Source organism: Syngnathus leptorhynchus, chromosome 7 (assembly GCF_054491065.1).
Source record: "Syngnathus leptorhynchus isolate UIUO chromosome 7, UIUO_Slep, whole genome shotgun sequence".
Taxonomy (NCBI): domain Eukaryota; kingdom Metazoa; phylum Chordata; class Actinopteri; order Syngnathiformes; family Syngnathidae; genus Syngnathus; species Syngnathus leptorhynchus.
In genome coordinates, this window is record NC_141201.1 from 4327726 (window position 1) to 4351510 (window position 23785).

Sequence of the window (23785 nt, forward strand, 5' to 3'; positions counted from 1 at the left end):
CATAATAATGTCTTGGATTTATATTACACTTTTTCTGGACACTCAGAAGTTTGTGCTTGTTTAAAAAAAAAAACATACATTCAGCATAATAGGTTATGTAAATGAGGTAGTTTCAGTCATTCTTGACAAATGGACATACAATCATCTTCTATCAGTACTATCTTCAAAATAGAAACATCATTATTACCTGCGAGGAAGCGGACGCAAGTCTAAGGAGCCAAAAGAGAAGAGATGATGGAAAGACCCTCGTGTACACCAATCCAAAATGTTTCATTCATTGTGTGCAACGTTTCCACACTCCTCCTCCTCCACCACCTTAACTCCCGCCTCTTCCTCTTCCACTCTTCTAATCCCTGTCATGTGAGATGGAGAGGCAGGCGCAATCGTCTGCCCTTCTATCTATCTATCTATCTATCTATCTATCTATCTATCTATCTATCTATCTATCTATCTATCTATCTATCTATCTATCTATCTATCTATCTATCTATCTATCTATCTATCTATCTATCTATCTATCTATCTATCAACAAATTTAAAAAACTATTTTTATGATGTATAAATTCTAATATAGGAATTGAGTCCATGTATTAGGATGGGGAACCTTGGAGATTTCCAGAGCCCACCCAAATTTCCCGAAGCACCGAGCTGTGATGCTAATAAACCCTGATGTAACCCCCATTGTATTGTATGATTACATAATCACATCATAAGGTGCAGGGAACTTCTTTTTGGAGGGGGCCAGTGAGTAAAAAAAAAAAAAGTACAGTATTCCTCTGCTGTTCCCAGGAATGACGCGGCAGCTTTCCTTTCCGTCCAGTGGGCTGCGAATCAACAGGTCCAATGGGGTCTGACACCGTGGATAAATCCCCACTGCCTGCCAGCACATTCCTGAAGTATAACTAAGCCCACCCGGAGACCCGGCGAGGACACTTTTGAACACTCGCCATGTCCTTTCCACCACCCCCTGGAGGGAAGCACGGGACGAGCAGCAAGGATGGCCGATCTTGCATTGTGATATATTTAGAGTCGGACATGAACTCTAAGTAATTATTACAACTTTCAAAGTCAAGTCAATAATTTCCATAGGATTAAATATACCATGGGCCACAGTCATGATCAAGTGGAGAAAAAAAAAAAAAACCTCTACCAAGAACTGGACATCCCTGCAAAATTGATGACAAGACAAGAGGCCAAGAACAACAATGAAGGAGCTGCAGGAATTTCTGGCAAGTGCTGGTACATGTGAATAAATGTACAAGCTGAACTGTACAACGTAACGCTCACAATGATAGAAAATGCTTTATCTTGGTCACAAGAACATTACAGGGGTGTGTGTACTTTTTATATTCATTGCTTTTAGCATGGACATTCTCATGAAAAAAACATATAGCACATGTATATTATTCATAATTGTTGGATTAATTTAGATATTTGGACCTACAAATGTTTGATTATAAATTTTCTCATCGTTTGATTTATTGTAAGAACATGACATAAAAATAAAAAATTCTGAGCATGTAGCAGATTAGAGATTTTAGTTTAGTTATACGTTAGTCCTCTCAAAAGCCCCATAACCTTACTGTTATGCAACCCGTGTAAATAAATGAAATAAAGTGGTCGAGTCATTACATGCATTTATTTGAGTGGAACAAATTTCGCCATACATATCTTTGTGATTACCAGCACAGTTTTGAATTAAGTTAACCATTTATTAAAAAGGTCTAAAAATTAAAGCATTTACAAACAGTGGGGTGCAAAACGGAGAAGCGGCCTGCTTTGGCGGACTCACATGACTTGGCGAGCAGCGGCGTGAAGGAGCGGCGCCCTCTGGCGGAGACTCAGCGTCAACGACACCACGTGACATGTCGCTTCTTGGTTACATTACTTGCTTTGTCAGGAATGCACCCCGACTGCTACTGAACAAGTCAACCACTCCAAACTTGCGCTTCCCCTCCAAAAAATGTAAAATAAAATAAACAACCTAAATATTTGCTCTATTGAAATATACAAATCAAATACAGGGTGGGGTTTAAAAATAAATCAAGAAGGGGGGATTGGATAAATCCAAAAAACTCATCAAATAAATACAAATGATTTGTCAAAGGTGCAAAAAAAAATCCCCCAAAGAGTGAAAGGGGTGAAGAAGAGATGTTCTATTGATTTGAGCAACCCGTAATGCAAGCAGTGGAGGTCGTTGCTTCGGGTTTGCTTTGTGTTGATTCCTGAGGGGGCCAAAGTGACAACTAGAAATGAGAAAAAACGAGAAGCGGGGTCACTTAGGCGGAGGTCCCTTCAAAATTGGAACGATGGATGAGGAGGACAAAAAAAAAAAAAAAAAAAAAAACTCTTGATGGTCACTGGATACAGTGGTGTGACATTAAAGCCGGATGGTGCCCTCAGCCGGCTCCCACAATTATTGTGTCAGGGAAGTTTACGTTCTACGGTTAAAAGCTTTCCTGAAGACACACGCACACCTGGATTGGTCTTTGGTTAGTGTTTTTTTTTTTTTTTCCCGCCCTACTCTCGTCTGTCCTTGTTGCCGTGGAAAGAATCACAAATGTAGTGATGACAGCATGGTTACTTTGTCTTTGTCCTCCTCACACGCACACGCTTTGGTGGTTGATGTAGTGACGTCACGTTGATTTTTGAGTGTCTGTTGATTCTCTACAGAACCCGTTGAGATCATTAGAGTGTTTTTGACTCTTGTGTTCTTGACTCCTGTTGTCCTCACAGGACCTGTGGAAGATAGGAAGTTAGCTGAGAACGCAGAAAGGAAGCTAAAAAAAAGTTAAAAAATAAAAAGATTTGGCTACCTGTCAAACCTTCTTCAGGGTGCATCTCTTCCAGTGTCCAAACTGGCTTCGAGAAGCAGCTCCTCCAGGTCTTGTGTGCAGCTCACACTCACTACCATAGCCAACAACAAAACACATACATGAAATATTCATCCATGCATTTGTGTATCAAGTATCGCGGCTCATAGACGCGCACACACACCGTGTTCCATGACACAGCTCCCGGGTTTGGGGCCGTCGTTGTCGAGGAGGTGGAGGGAGAATTCGGGTTTCAGGCCGTTGGGCAAAAGCGAACTGGCCACTCCCTGGTCGACGGAGTCCTCCGTTTCGGGTTGGTCGGCGGGAACGGGCTGTGCTACTTCTTGTCCGTCTGGTTCAGTTTTCTGATGTTCCCCGTCCAGTATAGGACCGTGGCTGTCGTCCTCAGTCACAGTCGGGGGGCTGGCGTTCACCTCTTTTGCGTCGTCCTGATGCTCACAGTCTTGCGTTAATTGGTCCGGCGTGGGTGCGGATGTCTGGATTTCCTCTTTGGCGTCTCCGCTTGTGGCTTCCGGCGACGCCGCTCCGCTCTCCTCCACTACAGGAGCTTCTTTAAGCTCCTCACAGGGGGTCTGGGGTGGGGGGGCTTCAGGCTGAGCGGACGAACTCGTCAATGGTGGTTCTAAAGTGTTGCCGATGACATCGTGGTCGTGGGTGCGCTTCAGCGTCGTGTCATCGTGGACATCCTCCTGCGTGGGCTGGATTTGCTTGGGGGTGGTTGCGCTAGTTTCTGACGTCCTCTTTGACGCCCCATCGGTGTGGCCGGCAGCAATCTGAGGTTCAGGCGGGCTCTCAACCCGAGTCACCATGAAAATCTTATGACCTCGCCCGGGACTGGAGACTGATATGCAGCGGCCCGGCGAGGGAGGCGTGCCCAGAGGAACCGGGCTGTTGGTGACGGTGATTCCTGAAATGATGTTCGTTGAGGGCGGCGGGGTCACGTGTGAGGAACTCGATGCGGGCGCTACCACTTCGGTTTGAGGGGGAGTGGGACTTTGGACCGCTTTAGTCTCGGTCGAGGCTTTCGTGATCACTTCTTCCTCATCTTCAGTGTCTGAGTCAGAGTCCAGGTTGATTGGCGAAACGCTCACTTTGGCGCTCGCCTCCGACTCGCCGCTCGGCTGCTCTTGGCTTTCCGTTTTATCCTCTGGGCTCCCGTCGTTGCTCTCCTCGCCTTCTTCTTCTCGCGTTCCGTCCTCGGTGGCGATTTCGGCCATGGATACCGACTGCCTCATCATCTGCTCCGTTTCCTCCTTCTCTTTGGCGAGGATGAAGTTCCTCTTGCAGCCGTTCTGGATTTCGGCCAGCAGGGCACGCTGGGTCTCGATGAAGCTCTTCACCTGCACGACATGAACCGTGCGAAGACTCAAATTCACAATTTTAAGCTTTGGTAACCTCCTTAGCTTTATAGTGAATGAAATACAGTGTCAATTTGGATTATTAGAATCACGATTAAATTCAGGACCTTTTTACTTCCCATGGGAACCCTGTCTCACATTCATTTGAATAAAAATGATTCATTACACAATATTTTTTCTTCTCACACGTGAATAATTGACTTGCTCACAGTTTCTTTCTTGGGCTCCCGGTCCAGGTCGAGACGTAGCAGAGAGGTGTTGACTTTCAAGGCGAGCGACAGAGCCATCAGTCCACCAGTTTTGATCTCATTTTCCCGCAGATCCAGACGCAGCAGCCTCGGGCTCTCGGCGATAAATTCAGCCACCGCCACCGCTCCTGCAGTGGACAAGGCGGAAAAATAAGCACCGGGGTGGAAAAATGCACACACACAAAAAAAAAAAATATTGAAACTGTTCAACCGGAAATGGCCGGAATTTGTCACCTTCACAGGACAGTTTAGTGGAAGCGAGGCCCAGTCTGAGCACGGAGCGATTGGCGATCAGTCCGTCTTTCAACTTGTGGACGCCCTCGTTGCCCACTGAGTTATGGCCCAGGTTGAGCGTCTCCAGACTCTGGGTGCAAGGCTGGGAGAATGTAAAAGCAGCAAACACTTTACAAGCGATGCGATAACCTCAAGGTTAAGGCTAAACCGTTTAGAAAAAAATAAATCTAATTGTGTTTTTATGTCCCTTCATTATTTCATGACGGAAATTTAATATGTCATTATTTCAAGGTCCTCTTCCCATGCATTTCTTTCTTTCATTTTTTACAAAGTTAGTAAATATAGCCTTTAAGACTTTTTAAAGACTAATGTAAGATGTGACAGAGTAATATTGACAGCCACAGGAAGTATTGGCTATAAAAGTTGGAGAACCAAGTGTGACATTTCAATCCAAACATGCATTAGTTCCAATCAATGCCGCCAAGCGTGAAAAGGACAAAACCACCAGAACAGAGTTTGTGCTTCTCTGACAAGCTGGCAGTCAGTAATATCTAAATGGGGAACCGCAAACAATGAGCTCCTTATTGGCCGGCCATCAATGTGACGAGGAGGTGATGACTCATCAAAACAAATCGATGAATTTTGTTTTTAGTCATTCGGCCACGGAATCAGATGTGAACGTTTAATGCAGTATCATCAAGTCGTGCTTTCTGAAGGGAACTAAGTCTACAATTAGGATTTATTGCAATATATACATTTTATTTTGGATTATTATTTTAGTATTTATTTTTTATTATTAATTTCTTAAAATAATTGTAATAAATAAGCCACCTATTGTCTTGTCATCGTGCATGTGTGTGTGTGTACCAGTGCAGCTGCCAGGTAGCTCATGCCGTTGTGCGTCAGCTGGTTGTTCCATAGCACCAATGTGACGAGGCCTTTCCTCTGCTCTTTTAGTCCTTCACACACGTAGGCCAAACCTGTGACGACAACCCCACACGCCCACGCCAGCAAAAGTCAGTCCATCTGCGTCCCCCGCCCAAGCCGGCAAAATATCACGTTAGCGTCCGTGCATGCGACGAGTCAATACGTTATGACTAATATGCGCTGGACAAAAATGAAGAACCAGTCAAAATAAGAGAATTTCCCGACAAAAAATAACTCAGTTTAACTCACAAGGATAAAATGATATCATCGTATTCATCAGCCGCGACTCAATCAAGTCTCAAGCTGAGAGATATTTTTGTGTTCTGAGCATCTGTTACATAAATGGAGATGAAATGAACGCGTGGGCAAAAGAGACTCGGATGCGGATGAGCTCACGAGTCTCTTTAGTATCGGCACGAATCAAAACACAAGGGGCTGCTCGAGTACCCGAGTCCAGGATGTGATTGTTGCGCAGGTCCAGAATTTGAATATTGTAGTTGAACTTGAGCAGGTTGCCGAGCTGGGCCGAATCCTGCAGGCCGTTGAGCTTATTGTCGGCCAGGTACAACTCCCGCAGGTTCATGTTCATCTTCAGGGCCGTCGCTGAAAAACACAACATGACGGAGAGAATGAAATCGATTCCTTCCTCGAACGCGGTCGGCGTTTTGTCTCGCACATACCGAGCATCATGAGCGGTCTGCCGGACAGGCCGGCGTTTTCTAGGTGCAGCACCGCCAGGCTGCCGCTGATCCTGAGCGCCCGAGCCACGAAAGGAGCCGAGTGGTCCAGCAGGGGCGTGTTTCGGGCATCCAGATACTGCAGAGAGCTCGTCTGATGGTGGCGGAAAAAAAAAAAAAATCGTCTTGCATGATAGGCGATACTCTGCATTTACTAATGTCTCCCTTAAAGGATTAAAAACTAGAAGAAGCGAAACAAATTGGCTTCTATTTGTCAAAGAGATTAAGTGAGGCTCAGCGGCTATTATTAGAGCACAGGCCACTATTTGAGACAAGGCAGGTTTGCAGTTTTAAGGAAACCAAACAAAACCCTTCCCTATGGTTGTTTTGATGCAATGTAATGAATAAATAATATAATACATGGAAACCAAGACAATGCGGCTTGTCAAGTGACGGCCTTGAGTCATCTATCACATTGAGTAGCCTGCAAACGTCCTTGTTGCTGTGAGCGGATGTGTCACAATGTTACACTGACGGAAGGCCATATTGCCTTTTTTGCTCAACGTGTATTCCGTGAATCCACTTAAATGTCCGTCAAAACACAGACTTCAATATGATCTTAGTTGAATGTTTGATGCAGTTCTTGTATTGGATCCCATGAGTTGACACTTTGTCATGTCAGACGGGAATTGAAAGCTCTCCCGGGAGGATTTCTTCATTACAACACACTTATGGTGACTAGTGAGCCTCCTCGTGTGGTCATAATTCCACGAGGATTTTAGCTCAGCTAAAAAAAAAAGACTAATTCTATGACTGTATCATTACAAAATGAATTCAAACCAATCCCACCTTCCTCATCATGTGAGCGGCGGCTTGCCACCCCCGCGTGCCGATGTGCTTGTTGAAGGAGATGTTGAGGTGCGTGGCCGACTCGTAGTACTCGATCATGTCGAACAGAGCTGAGGCGCCCTGAGAAAGAAAAATAAATTCATAAAAAAATAAAATAAAAAAAATAAAATAAATGTCAACAATTGAGCCACAGGTGACTTATGCTGAACAAGGTTTGTGCCATGTTATCATTTTCAATTGCAGAAGAGGAATAAAAGAAATGAGACGTGATAGGTCATTGGTGTCAAATTACATCATTACACGTCTCGGTGTGTGTCGTCGGGATACGATTGACTACTGGTGTGTTTATCTTCGGGGCGGCTTGAAAGTGAGTCACATCCAGTTCTAAAGAAGTCCACCCTGTCGGGTTTTGAGAAATGCCTTTGAAAAATGTCAGCCATCAAGCCGTATGTCAACATGCCCTTATCACACCATTCTCTTTTTTTTCCTTTCAGCTTCTTATTTCACTCGCGCTCAACCATCTCAGGCTGAGTCGATGTTATTCGGTGACTCATTCCTGTTAGGCCTACGTTGGGCCGGCGCATCTGCTGCCTCCGCTGCAAAGGCACCCGTTCGTTTGGCTGTCTGCATTTATTTGCAGGAGGATAAGTTGTGAGAGCAGCAGAAGAAAACAGCAAGCCCGTAATTAGAGTGAGCCTTTCATGCCGGCGCGACCGCACTCTGGCTGCGAGAACAACTTGTGTCTGCGACTTAAAATAAACCTCACAATGTGTATATTTGTCATCTTGTGACGGGATTCGTCCCTCGGGTCGGCGCTATCGAGCCTGCCCGAGCCCCAAGGGGGTCTGCGGTGTAATCGGAAATCCCCTGATGCCGCCCCCCCCCCAAAAAAAATTCTTAGGAATAAAACAGATTTCTTCTTACATCTTCATCTAAGTTGGTCTGCTCCAGGTTGATCACTTTAAACTGAACTCTCTTTAAAACTTCTTCCAGGGACTCGCACGCCTTGTAGTCCAACTTTTCACCTGTGCACAAAGAAAGAAAACAAACAAACGTCTTACATTAAACACGCCCAAAAGTCAAATATTATAAATTTGGGAGGTTTTGCTGTATTGTGACACTCATTTTAATCGCATTGTAATCATAGCTTCTTTCAGAGGGCCCATTATGACTGTCAACCCAAATAAATGTATGAGCACCTCATATTATATACAGTAAAAGCTACAAAACAAATAACTTGTTTTCAAATCAGACGAGTGACACCTGTTGTCAAACATCTTAAGCTAAATTTATTTTTTGGTGCTTACCTTTTAGATCCAAGCATTCATTTCGCTGGGTCAGGTCTATAAGTTCCTGCATTAAAAATAATCATAAAAAAACATATATTAGCACAAGTGAGACGAAACACTTCCTTATGAAATCACAGATTGCATTGCGTATTTTGAAACATCTCCACACCACACAAACCACTAAGAAAAAAAAACCCCTTCCTCTTCTGTAATCTGAGATAGACATTTGCTTGATAAATCAAGCGCTTTCCTGTTTTGAGTGTTTCTTTGCGCATGTAACTGAATCGAATGAACTCGTCAGGCAGCGCACACATCAAACCAAACTGTACTTTTTTTGCCTCATGCTCTGCTCATACGCTCGCCCACGCAAACACTGGGAGCGCTGCCCTCGAAACTATGTGCCAGCAAATAGTTGGCTCTCCATCCCCATTCAGCATGAACCCCGTGACCTCTGCCCTCGTGCCACACCGCTGGTAATTATCTGAGCCTGCCTGGACGTGCCCCCCCCCCTTCGCATGACTCATCGGGTCTTGATAAACTCGTTTGACATGATGCAACATATATGCAATGGCGTGTAAGACGAGGTCATTAATATAGAAAGATTCAGAGTTGACAAGAAGATTTTTTTCCCCCAATCACATGCATCCTCCTGTGCCTTTACTCTCAACACGATACAATATATAAAAGATAGAAGAGCACAAACTAATACAATCGGGTGAATAAAATAAATACAATATTTGGAGAGCTTTGAAATAGGGAAAAAGCTCCATTTAAGTTCCACTGTCTAGCGCACATTTGCTTTCCCATAGGACAAAACCGTTTTTTGCTTTGTTTGGATTCTTGGTGACAAGACTGTGGTGGCAGTTGCATTGGCGAAGGCATTCATCATGCAGCTGCTAAACAGCCATCTTTTACAAACGACACAAACAACACACCAACCCTACTGGGAGGGCATCTGGCAAGTTGCCGCATGCATGACGTGGTCTTAATAAAGACCGCATTTAGCGGGGAAGGGGCAGGGTCGACCAAACTCTTCCTGCAAAAAAACCCGAAAATGGACAAACAGTTGTATTTGACTAACATGGATGCTTACTGAAATGATTACTCAGTATTAAAAAAAAAGCCAAGCATCACAAATATGACTAAACGTGACTTCTTTCTACTTCTGTTGAACACTTTTTTTTGGTCATCTTTATTTGACCAATAAATATTAAAAAAAATAATAAAAAATCCGAACTGATTCCTCAGAATATGAAAAGGAAGAAAGGACGGAAAGGGGCCGGTGATCTGGTCCGCCATACTGTGGGTGAGTGGAAATGTACCCAGACCATAAAGTGAAGGCTTGAGCATCAGCTTAGCAGTGTGATGTGTTTTTCCTCAAGTAGCTGTGACGTTAACTCTCGGCTGACCGGCAGTGCTAGCTGGGGGGGATTCCTTTGTTGAGTCTCTTGACCTAACGGTAGCCATCGAAAAACTCCTTCTTCAATTGCGGGCCGCTGATCTATGGACTTTTTAACTCAGGCAAAAAAAAAGAAAAAAAAAAAGTGCAAAGAAAGGGATTCAAACCCACGGCGATCATGTGTGCTAATTCATATACAAAGGCGATCCTCGCCGCTTTGGATTTGACAGAGGGATTATGGGACACATGACTGCTGGGCTAACCCACAAGACGAGGCTGCAAAAGAAAATAAGAGACTACAAACACGAGCCTTTGTGCCTTATCTCATAGAGGAAAAAAAAATAATCTTGGATTTCCTAGAAGTTAAAGTTGCATCAGATTGTTCTGGTTCTAGAACAGGCTGTCATGATTTTGAGTGAGGGAGGGAGGGGTCGGGGGGGTCAAGTTTGATGTGGTTCTTTTGCGCGTGGACTCGAGTTGTCGGAGCCGAGTGATGCTAACACCCACGCCGGTGAGCAGTTGCTAGCTTCAGGGTAGCAGACTCAGCAAGAACCCAGACTGCAGTAAATTGCAGTCGGGTACATCAAATTAGAGAGCAAATGGAACCGAGGGGGAGTTCTGGAAGGTGGCTGGGGGGGGGGGGGGGTGATTACATTTAATGTGCCATGTGACATAATTCCCAGTCTCTATTCTTCTGTGTGGTTTTCAAAGGTGTTTTATCTTTACACAACTGTGAGTGTGTGTGTGTGTCTCACCTGAATCTGTTTGAGCACTTTGGGAATGGGTTTACAGTTGAGCTTGTGGCAGGCCTGCTTATACGAAGACAGGATGTCGTCCACCGTCACATTCTGAGCTGCAAAAGCACAATGGAAGAGCGTTTACGTTTTTTGGACGTTGCTACTTTCGGTACTTTCCCGAAATGTATGTGTATAAAATGAGCAGTTATTGCAGACGTAAATCTGTCAGATCTTGTGAAATCTAAACACAGTTTCACATCAATTGTGGCATACTTTAAGACGTGTGCATTCATTTGGAGATTTAGATGTTTCACGCTAAGAGCAGCTTGACTCATCTTACAAATCCTACTTCTGAGCATTATCATCATGACTAAGTTGAGATGAAGAAGTGAGCAGTGAGCACTAACTAATTAATGTAATTACAGTCAGAGTGTTTCAGAACTTACTCAGTCCAAGCACGGGTATTTTGATAAATATAGACGAGAGGAGTGTCGGTATGACTCTGTCGAGGCATGAATATTAGGACAGGAATGGAGTGTGGGGGAGGGAGGGGTGGGGGGGACAAGAGTTTAATTGCATCACTTCATGTTAAAAAAACCTCTGGCTCATTGTGTTTGCTGCTTTTGTGTTTCTCGGTAGTTTTGAGAGTTGTGTCTTGATTGTTGCGAATAAAATTTGGAGGGACGACAATTAGGTGACTTGTAAATATTCAAACCTGCCATTCTGATTTGAGTGGAATGTGACAGAGAGAACAGAAAAGACTGCAATGTGGTGAAATCACAAAAAAAAAAAAAAAAAAAAGCAAGTTTGTGGTTAGGGCAAACGTGCCCGCAGTTTGTAGGTCAGTTCAACTTTCAGCAAAAGTCAGCATTCTCCAGCGTCTCGTCAAGGTGCGACTCCGTCTGCGTCAATCAATCAATACAAGCCACTGTAGATATACTTGACAGATTCTTTTTCTAATTCCACAAAGCAAGGTTGCACTGCTCAGAGTATTTTACGTGTGCAACCTTACAAGTTTGAACGGTACAGGGTGTCCCCTTCCAGCGAACACCGAGTCCTTGGAATAGAGCGATTGTGCCGAGTTGAGGTGGCGCAACGCTTCCAGAGGGAAGGTGGAGTTTGCCTGCTGGTGGTCTCATGCGATTCAACGCACACACTCGAGTCTTTGATTTCAGGAGTGTAACGGCTTGGGAGGGAACTTTTCAAACCTCGCAAAGGCTCGGAAAGATCATAGTCGAGTAGAAAGAGTCAAGAGATGGCCGGTTCATTCACTCAATCACTGGCAACCCAGTTAATATCGTTGACGTCTATAGCCGTCAATGGCATCGAATGAGTTAAAATATCTCTCCCGTCTTTTGTTTTTCATCACTTCCTCCTGTGCTGCCGGGACATGCCGGGAGGGAGTGGTGACTGGGAGGAGGGGGAAACGGCAGCTCCAAAACATCTTTGAAAAAGCATGCTCGGAGGAAGCAGAGGTAGCCACAAAAAACAAAAAGGTCCTTTGGCGTGGTGTGAAAAGGTCGAGATGCTGACGGTGTCTAAACGAGACAAACTGCAATCCCAGTTTAAGAGGCTTAAACTGAGGGGTCAGCGGAGGTCTGAAGATAAATCTGTTGAAAGGAAGGTAGCATCGATTCATTTTTTTTTTTTAACTCGCAGGATTGCTGAGTCAGCAAGGTGACCAATTTTTATTTAAGTCTCTAAATCCAGTTGGACAGTTGTCCTGGTATCCTTCTGCACTGTTTGAATTTCATACCTTTCTAATCTGTTTGTGGAGTACTTCGACCTTTGCACTTTTGAAAGCTACAATAAAAGCCTTGATATAGCCTAACGGGTCACGGTTGCCGTGTCAACCGTTTGACCAACACTCAAGGACATACGTGTCTATAGCATGTGGATCATATCATCCTTTGAATTAAGCAGTCGGCCTTTCAATAAAACCACTTGCCTAACCTACAAGGCGTTGACCTGGTTTATATTCCACCGCCCACTAAACAAACTCCGGGTTAGTCGGTAGAGTGATACACAATTAGCAAACAATCGTCTGGAACAATTAGCTTTGTGCGAAAAGGAAAGAATGATGAATGGTCGTCGCGTATTGATTACTTCCTGAGTCTCTCGAGTCGATAGCCAGTAAAGCGTTTTGGTCGTTCGATGGACGAAATTGCAAACAGAGCTCTTCCAGATACTGGAATGCAAACAGCTTATGATAATCCACTCCGTCTCAGATATGAACTCACCGGCCACAACATTAAGCCACATGAGTGCCACACTTCCATTCAGCTTGCCAAGGTTAATCGAGTGTATACATACATTTTTATAAAAAAATAATGAAGAATGGCAAATCCAACTGTGGTCCTCATGTGAGCTACCATCTTATTTCCCGCAGGATCGAGGCAAGAGAGGAATTTGCCCCGATAATGATTTGGAAGTCTTAAGAATGAATAATATCGTTTTGTGTTCATGATTTTCAGCACTTTTTGAAATTGCAGACGAAGGAGACGGCGGTATTAATCGTTCTTAGCATAGGATAATAATAATAAGCCGACTTTCCCGAGGCGACGTTGTAAGGTTGTTTTAAATACTCGTGTAATTTTCATTTTATGTTTAATTCAACGGTTAACTTTGACAGGGAGCGGCAGTAAACAGCTTGAAGGAAGCCTCTTTATCTTTTTCCTGTTTTTCTTTTGCTAGCTGTAAAGTTTGCGCTAACATCATCGAGCTATCGTATCTCAATTTGTTGCTCACAAGTCAAAGTTTGGCTCGGTCATGTGACGGCTTGTATCTTAAAAACTCACGTAGCCCAATTAGCTCGGCAAACGTACGAAAAGTTCTACACCGCTACTAAATGTATCAAACCTCTTTCTGTCCATCCAAACTGAGTTTCAGTCATTTATTTGTGTTACTGTTGTAAATACAGCAGCTGTAAACAAACACTTTGTCTTGCGGGAAGACCTACCTGACATTTTTGTGTGTGCGGGGAAACCTGAGCCTTTGGCAAACACTGTTGTTAGGCCAATCGGCCTTTAAAGGTCACTGAACATTGAACGCAAAGGTTGACATTAAAATGCACAAGCTGCATCACAGGAAGTGGATCATCTTCCCAAAATCAGACAGAGGCAAGAACTTTAGGAGCGATTATAAACGATGCGAGTTTCAATTCCGGCAGATTCAAGTGAAAATTGCCTTCGAGCGCCGATTGACATCAGCTGCCGCTCAACATGCCCGTGCCAGTTTTCAAAATAGACGCCTGCGGCAACGCTCCCGGGACACCAGGGCAACGTCATTCACACTTGACAGCTGACTGTTTGGACAGAGGTGGGTGGTTGGTTGGGTGGGGGCAGAACTGAGGCTCCGATTCTGGGAGCTCAAACTCGTCTGGACAAAACTCCGACAAACTAGCGTTGCAAATATTAAAACAAAAACCAGTTTGCCGTTGTCGAATTAACGAATCCACAGACAACACGATAAGTACCACTCGGAAGCCTTGGAAAATCCACAAAACATTATCAGTCCTCAAAATACAAAACCAGATCTCGCATATGACTGGTGAGTGGGACCAGATGGTACCATGAAGGGTACAAAAGAGTTCTATTTTTAAATAAAGGGGGTATTTAATGTGCAAAGCGGGCTCGCGTGGAGTGTTAAAATAATATTTTTCTCGGCCCACGGAGCAGGTACACGAGTGGGAGAGCAAGGAATTCCTGTTTGACGAGCGAGCGCAAAGGCCTGCCTACACAGAATTGAGTATGAGATAAGAAATCACTGCTTGACACATAAAATGGAAAAATCAAAAATTTCAGTTGGAAATTTGACTCTCATTTGCCTTTTTTTTGATTACACAAACTGGGTCAATGGAACACTCAAAGGTTATCGTTGCACAACCAAAAGCACAGTTTAATGATTGTTGGTTACAACGAAACATTTTTTTTGATTCTACTGTTTGTAGAATGACCTGAACCGACCTGTAACGCTATAACAGTGTGTCACTAGGTGCCCGACCAGTATAATAGAACCACTAATAACCCGATATATCAGGTAGGTCTGAAGACAAAAGACGGGGGCTGAACGTAGGCCAAAGCACTCTCATGATACGATTGCATTATTGTATTCGGGATGCAACAGGGCTCTGTTTTAGGTACACTCTGAATGAGACAATGCGTTCTTAGAGATTTGGTTTTACGATTCATTTTGCATTAATGTGTTTTTGCAGGGTTCAACATGAACGTTGGCCCGGGGCTACCGCGCTGCCGTGAAACAGAACTCGAGTAGAAAATATCGCGAAGCCTGGCCCAAAACGTTATCTGCACCGTCCCACCTCGAGTAATCATGTGGATGCCAGAGCACAAGTGTTGCTTCTGTTAGCTGACTTTTTAGTTCTGTCTGTGTAGATTTTCAGTCACGGCGATGCTGCCAAATCGAGAGCCCCGACGGCAAATTGGAAACACGATCCTAGCAGGCTGACCATTGTTCCTCCTGACTCCAGGTTCAGGCAGCAAGTCATGATACCTCCCCAGTCAGTCAGTCATTCATTTGCCACTGCAATCTAGAGTTGCACTTCTAGAGTTTACACTTGCTATTTATTCAGCTCTGCTCTGAACAGTGACTCACTTTGTCGTTCGGGAAAGAAGAAGAAGAAAAAAAAAAAAAGCTCCTGGCATTTTGATCACAAGCCCAAATTCATAGTTGTTTTTATGATTTGGTTGTGTGCTATGGTTTAAGATGAAGTAATGCCTTGACTCCAAAACTACACTGGGCTTAACATTCCGCTCGACTGAGCTGCTCAAATGACAAACACACCTCGCTGTGAGCCAGCAAACAAGCGGCACAATTACGGCTGTGCCATGTCCGGCATCAACTTCCTGGACTCGTGTAAATACAACATAAAAATGAGATCCGCCCACTTTTACAGTGCTTATCTCTTTCAGTTTTAATACATATTAATTTCACCAAAACTTGTAATGCTCAAGGTTCTGTATCTGTCATTTTAGGCACAGCGGTGGACTTGGTGGCTACGGAAATTGTGACTAACCGTTTTGTCACGCAGGTTTTTTTTTTTTTTTTTTTTTTTTTTTATAACTAAAGACTTGGACTTGTGTTTTTAAAAGGGGTGAGGACTTGGCAAGGCAGTGCATTTGCGTTTTCATATTCCATAGAAAGGAGCGGACACAGTAAACAGGAAGGCACGTATGTGAAATGATCAGCAAAGAAACACAATATATTTTAGCGTCATAACTTTTGTTCAAATAACACAATGACTTTTTTTTTTTCTCCCTCGTGATTTTGCTCATTTTTGTACTTTCATACTGACGGGCCAAAGTGGCGCATGTTTGGATTCAATTGGTTTCATGTCACTGTTGTGGGATGGAAATCTAGGCGGGCTTCGAGGCACGTTCATGCAGGTACACTGAACAGCTTCCATGATAACTGATAAAGATCATCTTCACACTTAAGTAGAAAGACACACACATTTTCACACGTACACACAGAGTGTATTAATTACCATGTCTCCAGGGGTCCTTTGGTTCCACTGCTCCAGAAACAATGTCGTCATCTGACGGAAACGTCACCCTCTTGCCACTCAGTTTGTGTTTATCGTTCTCTTCCTCCACTGTGGGGTACAGCACGGCGTGGTCCGCACCAGACGACTCGCCCGGATGTTCAGCGTCCGACTGGCTTTCGGCCTCGCTGTCGGCCGGGATAACTTGACTAGAAGTGTCTGAAATATCACCTGACGGCGACCCGACAGCGGTCGGCTCGGCCTCTAGCACGCCGCTCTCGTCCAAGCTCAGGTCCACACCCATGTCCATCTCCCCGCCGTCGTCATCTTCTGCCGGGTCGTTAAACTTTACGGGTTCAGTGTCCTTCGGGTCCTTCGTTTTATCCGCAGCAGCGTTGTCCTTGTGGTCCCCGTTATTAGGAAAGAATGAGTCAGTAGGGTTCGGCGACCCGGTGTGGCCACCGCTTGGTCTATTCCCATTAACCTCGTCGATTTCCAGTGTGTCCTTCACCATGCAGTTATCCCCTTCGGTCACCTGAAGGTTGTCAGTGAGCTGAGGCATGGTTTCAACAGTTTGCCTATCGGCATCAACGATCAGCTCAGAGATGCGGACTCCATCCGTGCCAAAGGTAGTGTTACGATGATCATCGTCCATGTTCGTTTTGGTCTTGACATTGCACAGATCGAGACGCTGCTCTTCGATATTCATGTTTACATGTCCAGTTAAACTCAAAAGTCTTTCACTCTGGATGGACAAATTAACAAGGATGAGCTGAACAGGTTGTAAAAAAAAATCTTAAGTGGACCCTCTAATTATTGCTTTTTGAATTAGAGGGCTAGTGTCGAGGTAATCAATAACACATCAGAAGATGCTTGTGTGACATGTGCAATTGCAATTACACTTAAGAAGCAACTTTCTAACACCAAATAGGAATGGATGGACATGGACAGCAGGAATAGAGGACCACCAGCTTATCAGTCAGCCAGTCCGAACCTTACATTCGCAAAGTAATCTTTTCGTCTTTTTTTTTTTCTACAGTTACAATCTTATTCATTTGGAACTGGGCGATGTGAACTGCAGTTAGCTAGCGTGCTACAGTTGATGCCCCGCAATGACATCTAGGCCCGCGTATCCTCGCATACCTGCCGCATCACGTAACACCTCGAAGTCCATTATTTAGGCCGTATGGAAAGTAATCGTTGCGGTCGTCTCACTTCGGGTGTCGCACCGGAACACACGGCTCACACATCCCCAGCGCCCCGAACACCACTGGAAAAGAAACAGGCGTCACACCGACACACAACGAGTCCTCCTCGGCATGTCTCCTCCGTGGGGTTAACTTCCGTCCCGACGAGACACCTGCCCTCGGTCCTAACGTGCGTTCTCTTTTTCAGAGGATGGTTTATATCCAGTAGCCGGACAAGGTGGTGAAAAGTACACTGAGTTGGACGTGTTTTTTCTCCAACGCGAGCATTCGGAGGGAGAGCAAGCTAGCTCGTGAAAGTCCAACAACCGTTTGTTGTTCACACGTCTGACGTCAGCGCGTCGTACCACCCCGGCTGCGTTCAACAGCAGCACCCGTTTACTAGTGTTGCAAAAAACGCAAAGATCTCCCTAGGAACATGTAGTTTTCCACAAAATTCTACAATGCTGTAAATTCCCAAAAAGATTAACCTCCCACATTTTGCAAATATATATATATATTTTTAACACATTGCTCTGACTAACAGTTTGGAGTCGGGGAAAAGGGAATCGTGTTTGTGTGCGCGCGCGCGCGTGTGTGTGGCACGGGGATCTGCGCTCTATGGCGCCATCTTGTGGCTCCAGGTTTTGGAGTTTACATCAATCTAGTTGTCATATTTTTTTCAATGTTTCAACATATTGAATCAGCATAAAAAAATACTTCCAGTACCTTACTGAATAAAAACCCCTTTTGTTAAAATTGTCAAGACAGACTGTGTCAACAGCATATACATGAACATATATATATTTGAATATAAAGCAATTTAATAAGACTCAACTTAAAAACTATTCATCTTTCATTCCCCTGCCTCTGAACCAGTGTTCATGAATTGTGATTTCCTCATAAACTTCCCAGTATCTTGACAGCGATTTTTCCCCTTGATATTTTCATGTCTAAGTGGAGAATTTTTTTTTTTTTAAATCAACCAGCAGGTGGTAGCACAGACCTCCACATTAATCTGCAGTCAAATTTTAATAATCTTTCAAAAATATTTGATACTGTGATTCCAGCAGTACAACATACTGAGCTTCACCTTAAAAGTTTGCACTTCATGTCTCCGACGGCCTTTGTGTAAAATACAATCAACAAAGTAGCATTGAGGTCATTTTGTATATTGTACATGCAAGAAACTCAGCACTCAAGTATTAAGAAAATACCTTTATTAAATAAACTGTACAAATGCCAATTAAAAGTCTTGTGACTGAACATTAGAAGCCTTTTCCTCTTGGGATGGCTGAGTCTTTTTGGGAAGAAGTGCCGCATTGATATTGGGGATCACACCGCCTTCCGAAATGGTGACGCCAGCCAGAAGCCCATTGAACTCCTCGTCATTCTTCACAGCCAGCAAGATATGGCGAGGAGAGATGCGCTTCTTCTTATTGTGCTGGCTAGCGTTGCCTGCCAGTTCCAGGATCTCAGCGCAGAGATACTCTAAGACGGCAGCGAGGTAGACGGGTGCACCGCTGCCCACACGTTCGGCGTAGTTGCCCTTCTTCAGTAACCTGTGAATGCGGCCTACTGGGAATGTGAGGCCCGCCCGAACAGATCTGGAAACCACGGGTCTGGCCTTTCGTGCAGGTTTCTTTCCACGGCCAGACATGTTCGGGCGCTGCCGGGATTCTGTCCAAAAATCAGAATGACAAATCAGTTTTTGGTTGATGGACCTGAAGACTATGAGGTGATCTGGGAATCAAATACTATAAATGTTCTGGTTCAGTTAATAGTGAAAAAAAAATGCCCACCTTCCCATTTCAACACAAGTCCAAGACTAGACCAACCAATTGCTGAACATCACATTACCTTTACAAGCTTTCAAGCAGGACTCTAAAGATACACAACTGAAGTCACATAACACACATTTTGCCTTCCACTTCACTGCTACCTACCTTGCCAGGCAGCTCAAAATTCGACCTTGAAATTTGCCTTCAGCAACCTGCTTTTATTCCAGAGCAACAGCCACATGTTGATTGATGACACCTGGCACTCGCTCATTGTCAATAAAGAGAACGTTTAGAAAAGAAAAAAAATCCAAAACCATCAGATTGATTATTTATTTATTTATTTATTTATTTATTTATTTATTTATTTATTTATTTTTATTTTTATTTTTATTTTTATTTTTATTTTTATTTTTTTCATATTTTATTTTTCATTTTTACTTATTATTATTCATTTTATTATTATTGCTATTATAATTATTATTGAGTTTTATTGAGTTGGATTTCAAGATGTTAAATGTCGAAAGACGCCAAAGATAAGTAGAGTGTTAAAAGCGGCGTCTGTAGCTGATCCCTGCATGCTTCCTCGCGTCCAATCTGTTCAAGGACGCCCTACTGGGGAAGGTCCTCGCTTAATTTGTCTTCCGGCTACTCTGTGATTGGCCCTTTGCCATCTTTTTAAATTAATAAAGCACAGTCCAAATGTCTCTCTGTGTTCTCTGTGTCTCATTGTCGCACTCGATGAGCGGAGGGCAAAGGGAGGGCGAACTTCAGAATTTGTAGCGGGAGACTCACATTGTTGGATGAGCGAAGTCATAAATCATCACCAAATTTGAACTTTTCCTTCAAATTCATATCTGGTCATTTATTTGTCTGGCCTAATTTGTAATTTGCACAATTAAGATCTAGTTTCAAGTGCATAATCATCATTCTAATCACACAAAGTGCACTTTGATGCGAGACAGAAGCTCCAAAGCTGTAATTCAGCTTTATGTCAGACATATCCATCGACGACATCCATTGACGACACTTAATACATTCTTGGGAATTGTTTTCTTCCCAAGCTAAGATCATAAAAAATATCTCTGTATCCGGAAGCAGGACTTCCCGTTCTTACTATTTCTGGAAATTCTGGAAGGTAGATGAGTCAAGAATAGATGAAATGTTTGACAGATTTTTCCACTCCAAGTCTCCTTCCTGGTTTTGCTCGCTCTCAACCTTTTTTTTTTTTTTTTTTTCCTCCTCGCTGGCACGGCGCCAGATGTGATGACTACCATATGGCGGTACCCACCTTTCAACACCAGTGTGGACCTTGGGAGGCGTAAAAGACTGGATTTGGCACAAGCGTGTGGGCTTTGACCAAAAGAGGGACATCATCACATCATTAGAAGGATGAAGGACAAAGACATTTTTCCGCCAATCCATCCCACCTGTCCATGCCTGCAAACCATCTGTTTTTCTCTCCTTCCTCTTTGCTCCTGTTCTCCCTTAAAAGCCATTCGAGTGGAACCTCAAAAGTGGAACACAATCCTCTTGATTGATCTCTAATTTCAAAATGTTCCCAATAAACAGAATATGATACAAAGAATGAATGCCATGTTATTTTAGGTTGCATTTTAAGCCTGGTGTCAAAATGGCCGCCATCAACATTTCAATTCTAGTTTAGTTTTTGAAGGAATTGAGTGAATTTCTACTTACAAATCCCTAACTTGACTTTACATGGTCTACTACTGAACACACTCATAGCATGATATGGCTGCAATGCTTTTTATGAATTCCCACATGTCGTATGATGTGTTTAAGGGAGTTTCCGTTTCCCGGCCCTCCCGCTTCCTTGAGAACAGCCTTGTAGAGGAAGTGGCAGTCCTGGCATGGGTCTCTTCCCAAGTGGACTCCACCCGCAGAGGTGGGTCTCCATTTAAAAAAAAAAAAAAAACAGCTGGATTCTGGATGACGTTTCACGAACTGTTGTTTTCCAGACCACGTTCGCCTCGTAACACGACAAAGCCGAGGCACCCTGCTGGCTAATAAACACCTTATATTACTCGATTTCACAGCTGGACTTTTCTCCGAACGTCTCTATTCTTTTGACGAGGAATTCCCGAGTTGTCACTCAGGATGTTATGACATGATTTCCGCGGGTTGGATCCATGTGCTCTGTATGACATCAAAAATATTCCTGTGTGCCAAAGAATACTTCATTTAAAGTGAGATAAAAAAAAAAAAAGGGTTCAAGAAGTTGGGGGTTACATAACTAATTGTTACACTACTAAAAAGGCAAAGTTGAGATGCGAGTGGTAATATTTGCATTTGAGCCACTGAGAATTAAGGGTTGAACGATTAATCGAATTCAAATCGACACTGCAATGTAGCAAAAAGAGATGCATTGGAAAATGTGATTTCTAACATGCTGCGAGTCAAGCAAGCAAAGTGGAATGCAAGGAATGTTTATACAACCTGTTTTTTTGCATGCACTTCTCCCCAGAAACACAATCCACATGTGTCTTTTTCACTCAATAAAAGACAATATTAGGACATATAAGCATCCTATAATTACTTCCATGCATTATTCTAACTAGCGGGCATCTTCAAAACACGTCTGGATGGGACACCTGCTATGGTGCTCATTGTTTCCACAACAACCTTTGACGGGGCGCCGTCAGCACCCAGGTGGCCTCTTCGTGGCTGGAGCGTATGAATGCGTGTGGACTCTCGACACACACAAACACACACACACACACACACACACACACACACACACACACCTGATGTTGACTCAGAGAAGTTTTTGGGAAATGGCGAAAGCATGTGGATTTTTTTTTAAATAGGAGCTGGATGTAGGTTTTTTTATTTTTTACTCAGACTGGCATGCGTGTGGTCTTTCAGGGGTATCGGTTTATCAGTTCATTCTCAGACAGGACGAGTCATTTTATAAGTCTGTTTTTCATTGTGGTGCTGGGAACACACACATATGGATTGATGGGTAGTGGTGACACACACAAGTATGCTCAGATTCTCATGTACAAACATAGCGTTGTTTCCTTTATTTTAAGGGGCTGTACATATTATTACTTTGATTATATTATTTATTTATTTATTTATTATATAATATTACACGTTTTGTGGCCTAAAATTTATTTAAATGAATTGAACAGGCAAAATCCACCTGTTTTCATCCATCTAAGGAGGCGGCCATTTTGCCACTTATTGTCAACTGAAAATGACATCACAGTTGCCAGGTCTCAGGTCACAACCAATCACGGCTCACCGGTTCCCTGAAGCTGAGCGGTGATTGGTTGTGACCTGAGACCTGGCAACTGTGATGTCATTTTCAGTTGACAATTAGTGGCAAAAATGGCCGCCCCTCTCAAGATGAATAAAAAAAGAGTGAATTGATGTTTAGCTCATATCCCACAAACACAATATTATTCAGAAAGCTGTTTTTTGACTAGTGAGGACACATGCAACATCATATTATCAGTACCTAAAATAGTATCTAAGAATTTCTTTGGAAATGGAAAGGCTCTGTACTCGGATGCATCGCGCCAAAGCTGACGTAGAACAGAGAGGAAGCGAAGCGCAAACAAGGGGGAGTGAGAGGTGAAAAAGAGGGGAAACAGTGAGCTCAGACACACGCAAACCTGTGGGGAAGCGCTCGCTTGGGCCGGGACGACTTTGCAGATGTTTCAAGTGCAAATCTAATCTTTATGCCAGGCTTTCTCCCTCCTTTCGTTGCCTCTATCCCTTCCACTTTCTTTTGTACATTAATTTCCTCTTTTTCACAAACATTGCCCCCTGTGTTAAGAAATCTCAGAAACAATTTGTATAGTTGCTCATAGCGTACTGGAAGCGTACACGACATCCAGGGAAAAGAAAATACTACCGCCCGCCGATTTGTAACATCTCAAGATATTCTCCAGAGTAACGTTCTAGCTGTAAATCGTCTCAATCGCGTCAAATCTTTCCAGTTAGATTTCCTACTTTACTTTCTTGTCTGATTGGATATGAGACAGTGGCCGTAAATCTTTTCAATGGAAGCTGTTCCTATGAGAGGAGACCTGGCTACCATTTGCAAACCGTTAATTTAGTAGAGACCCTCATGGTGGTAAACATCTGGAGAAGAAGTCATTTGGTCCCATTCTCTGCGTTTTGTGTCTTAACAACTATCAATGACGGACGGGCTGTAGAATGTAGAGCGGGAACACACATTTGGACAAAAACATTGGCGAGTATGGAAAGTTGTGCTCATCAATGGCAACGCCCCTTACCACTTAGCTACAAATGGAAGCAAAAGGTCTCAGGTGTGCACTGAAATCCAATCGGAACTTTGGCCAGATGTTAAAAAGACGTCGGAACATTCGTCACCAAGCACCTTATGCAAGTGAGCAATCTATGGAAGTGGGCCTGCTGTTATTGTCAAACACGGGCGTGGATCAACAGACCCAGATTTTTTTTTTTTTTTTTATCAAAAAGTGGTAAAAACTTTCCAAGAGCTAATAAGATTTGAAAGCACTCTTCTCAGCTTCCTCTCAAAATGCAGCTGCTCAGGCAAGCAAAAGATGGAATGCAGCAAATTGAGAGACACCTGCAAAAACATCATTTTTCATCCGTGAACTTTTACAAGAATAGGATGAAGGGGAGCTGGATAGGAAAAGCTGTTTTCATGAGGAATGTTGCTCGTCGTCTTTGTCTGCTACTCGCGTTCGCATCCAGCTCCATGCCGCAGTCAATCACGGCCTACTTTCTTGGATCGGCCGAGAGGATTTCTGGC

The 23785-nt window shown here is 43.6% G+C and overlaps 2 protein-coding genes across 3 annotated transcripts; both read right to left on the reverse strand.

Moving 5' to 3' along the window:
• Positions 1 to 1620: 1620 nt before the first annotated feature.
• Positions 1621 to 17615, reverse strand: ppp1r37 (protein phosphatase 1, regulatory subunit 37). The gene is made up of 14 exons (XM_085916338.1): positions 17196 to 17615; positions 16056 to 16797; positions 10571 to 10668; positions 8435 to 8480; positions 8052 to 8152; positions 7128 to 7247; positions 6282 to 6432; positions 6049 to 6204; positions 5542 to 5654; positions 4675 to 4816; positions 4402 to 4568; positions 2998 to 4174; positions 2817 to 2907; positions 1621 to 2739 (listed from the first exon to the last, which is right to left on the reverse strand). Exons 1-13 carry the CDS (start codon positions 17202 to 17204, stop codon positions 2831 to 2833), a joined length of 3099 nt encoding a protein of 1032 aa, XP_085772464.1. The 5' UTR covers positions 17205 to 17615; the 3' UTR covers positions 1621 to 2739; positions 2817 to 2830.
• An 824-nt stretch (positions 17616 to 18439) lies between these two features.
• On the reverse strand, positions 18440 to 19293 carry LOC147054254 (histone H2A-like). Of its 2 annotated transcripts, none has more exons than XM_085916883.1 (2): positions 19183 to 19293; positions 18440 to 18916 (listed from the first exon to the last, which is right to left on the reverse strand). In XM_085916883.1, exon 2 carries the CDS (start codon positions 18894 to 18896, stop codon positions 18483 to 18485), a length of 414 nt encoding a protein of 137 aa, XP_085773009.1. In that variant the 5' UTR covers positions 18897 to 18916; positions 19183 to 19293; the 3' UTR covers positions 18440 to 18482. The 2 variants fall into 2 exon arrangements, with proteins under 2 accessions (XP_085773009.1, XP_085773010.1); XM_085916884.1 differs by having other exon boundaries at positions 19039 to 19186.
• Positions 19294 to 23785: the final 4492 nt, after the last annotated feature.

Bases quoted from the DNA above. Each gene is read 5' to 3' on its own strand.
- ppp1r37 (XM_085916338.1), bottom strand. The intron at 8,481-10,570 runs GTGAGACACACA...TTTTTAATGCAG, and splicing joins AAGTGCTCAAACAGATTCAG to GAACTTATAGACCTGACCCA. The intron at 5,655-6,048 runs GTACTCGAGCAG...TTGTCGTCACAG, and splicing joins CAATCACATCCTGGACTCGG to GTTTGGCCTACGTGTGTGAA.
- LOC147054254 (XM_085916883.1), bottom strand. From the start codon at position 18,896: ATGTCTGGCCGTGGAAAGAAACCTGCACGAAAGGCCAGACCCGTGGTT.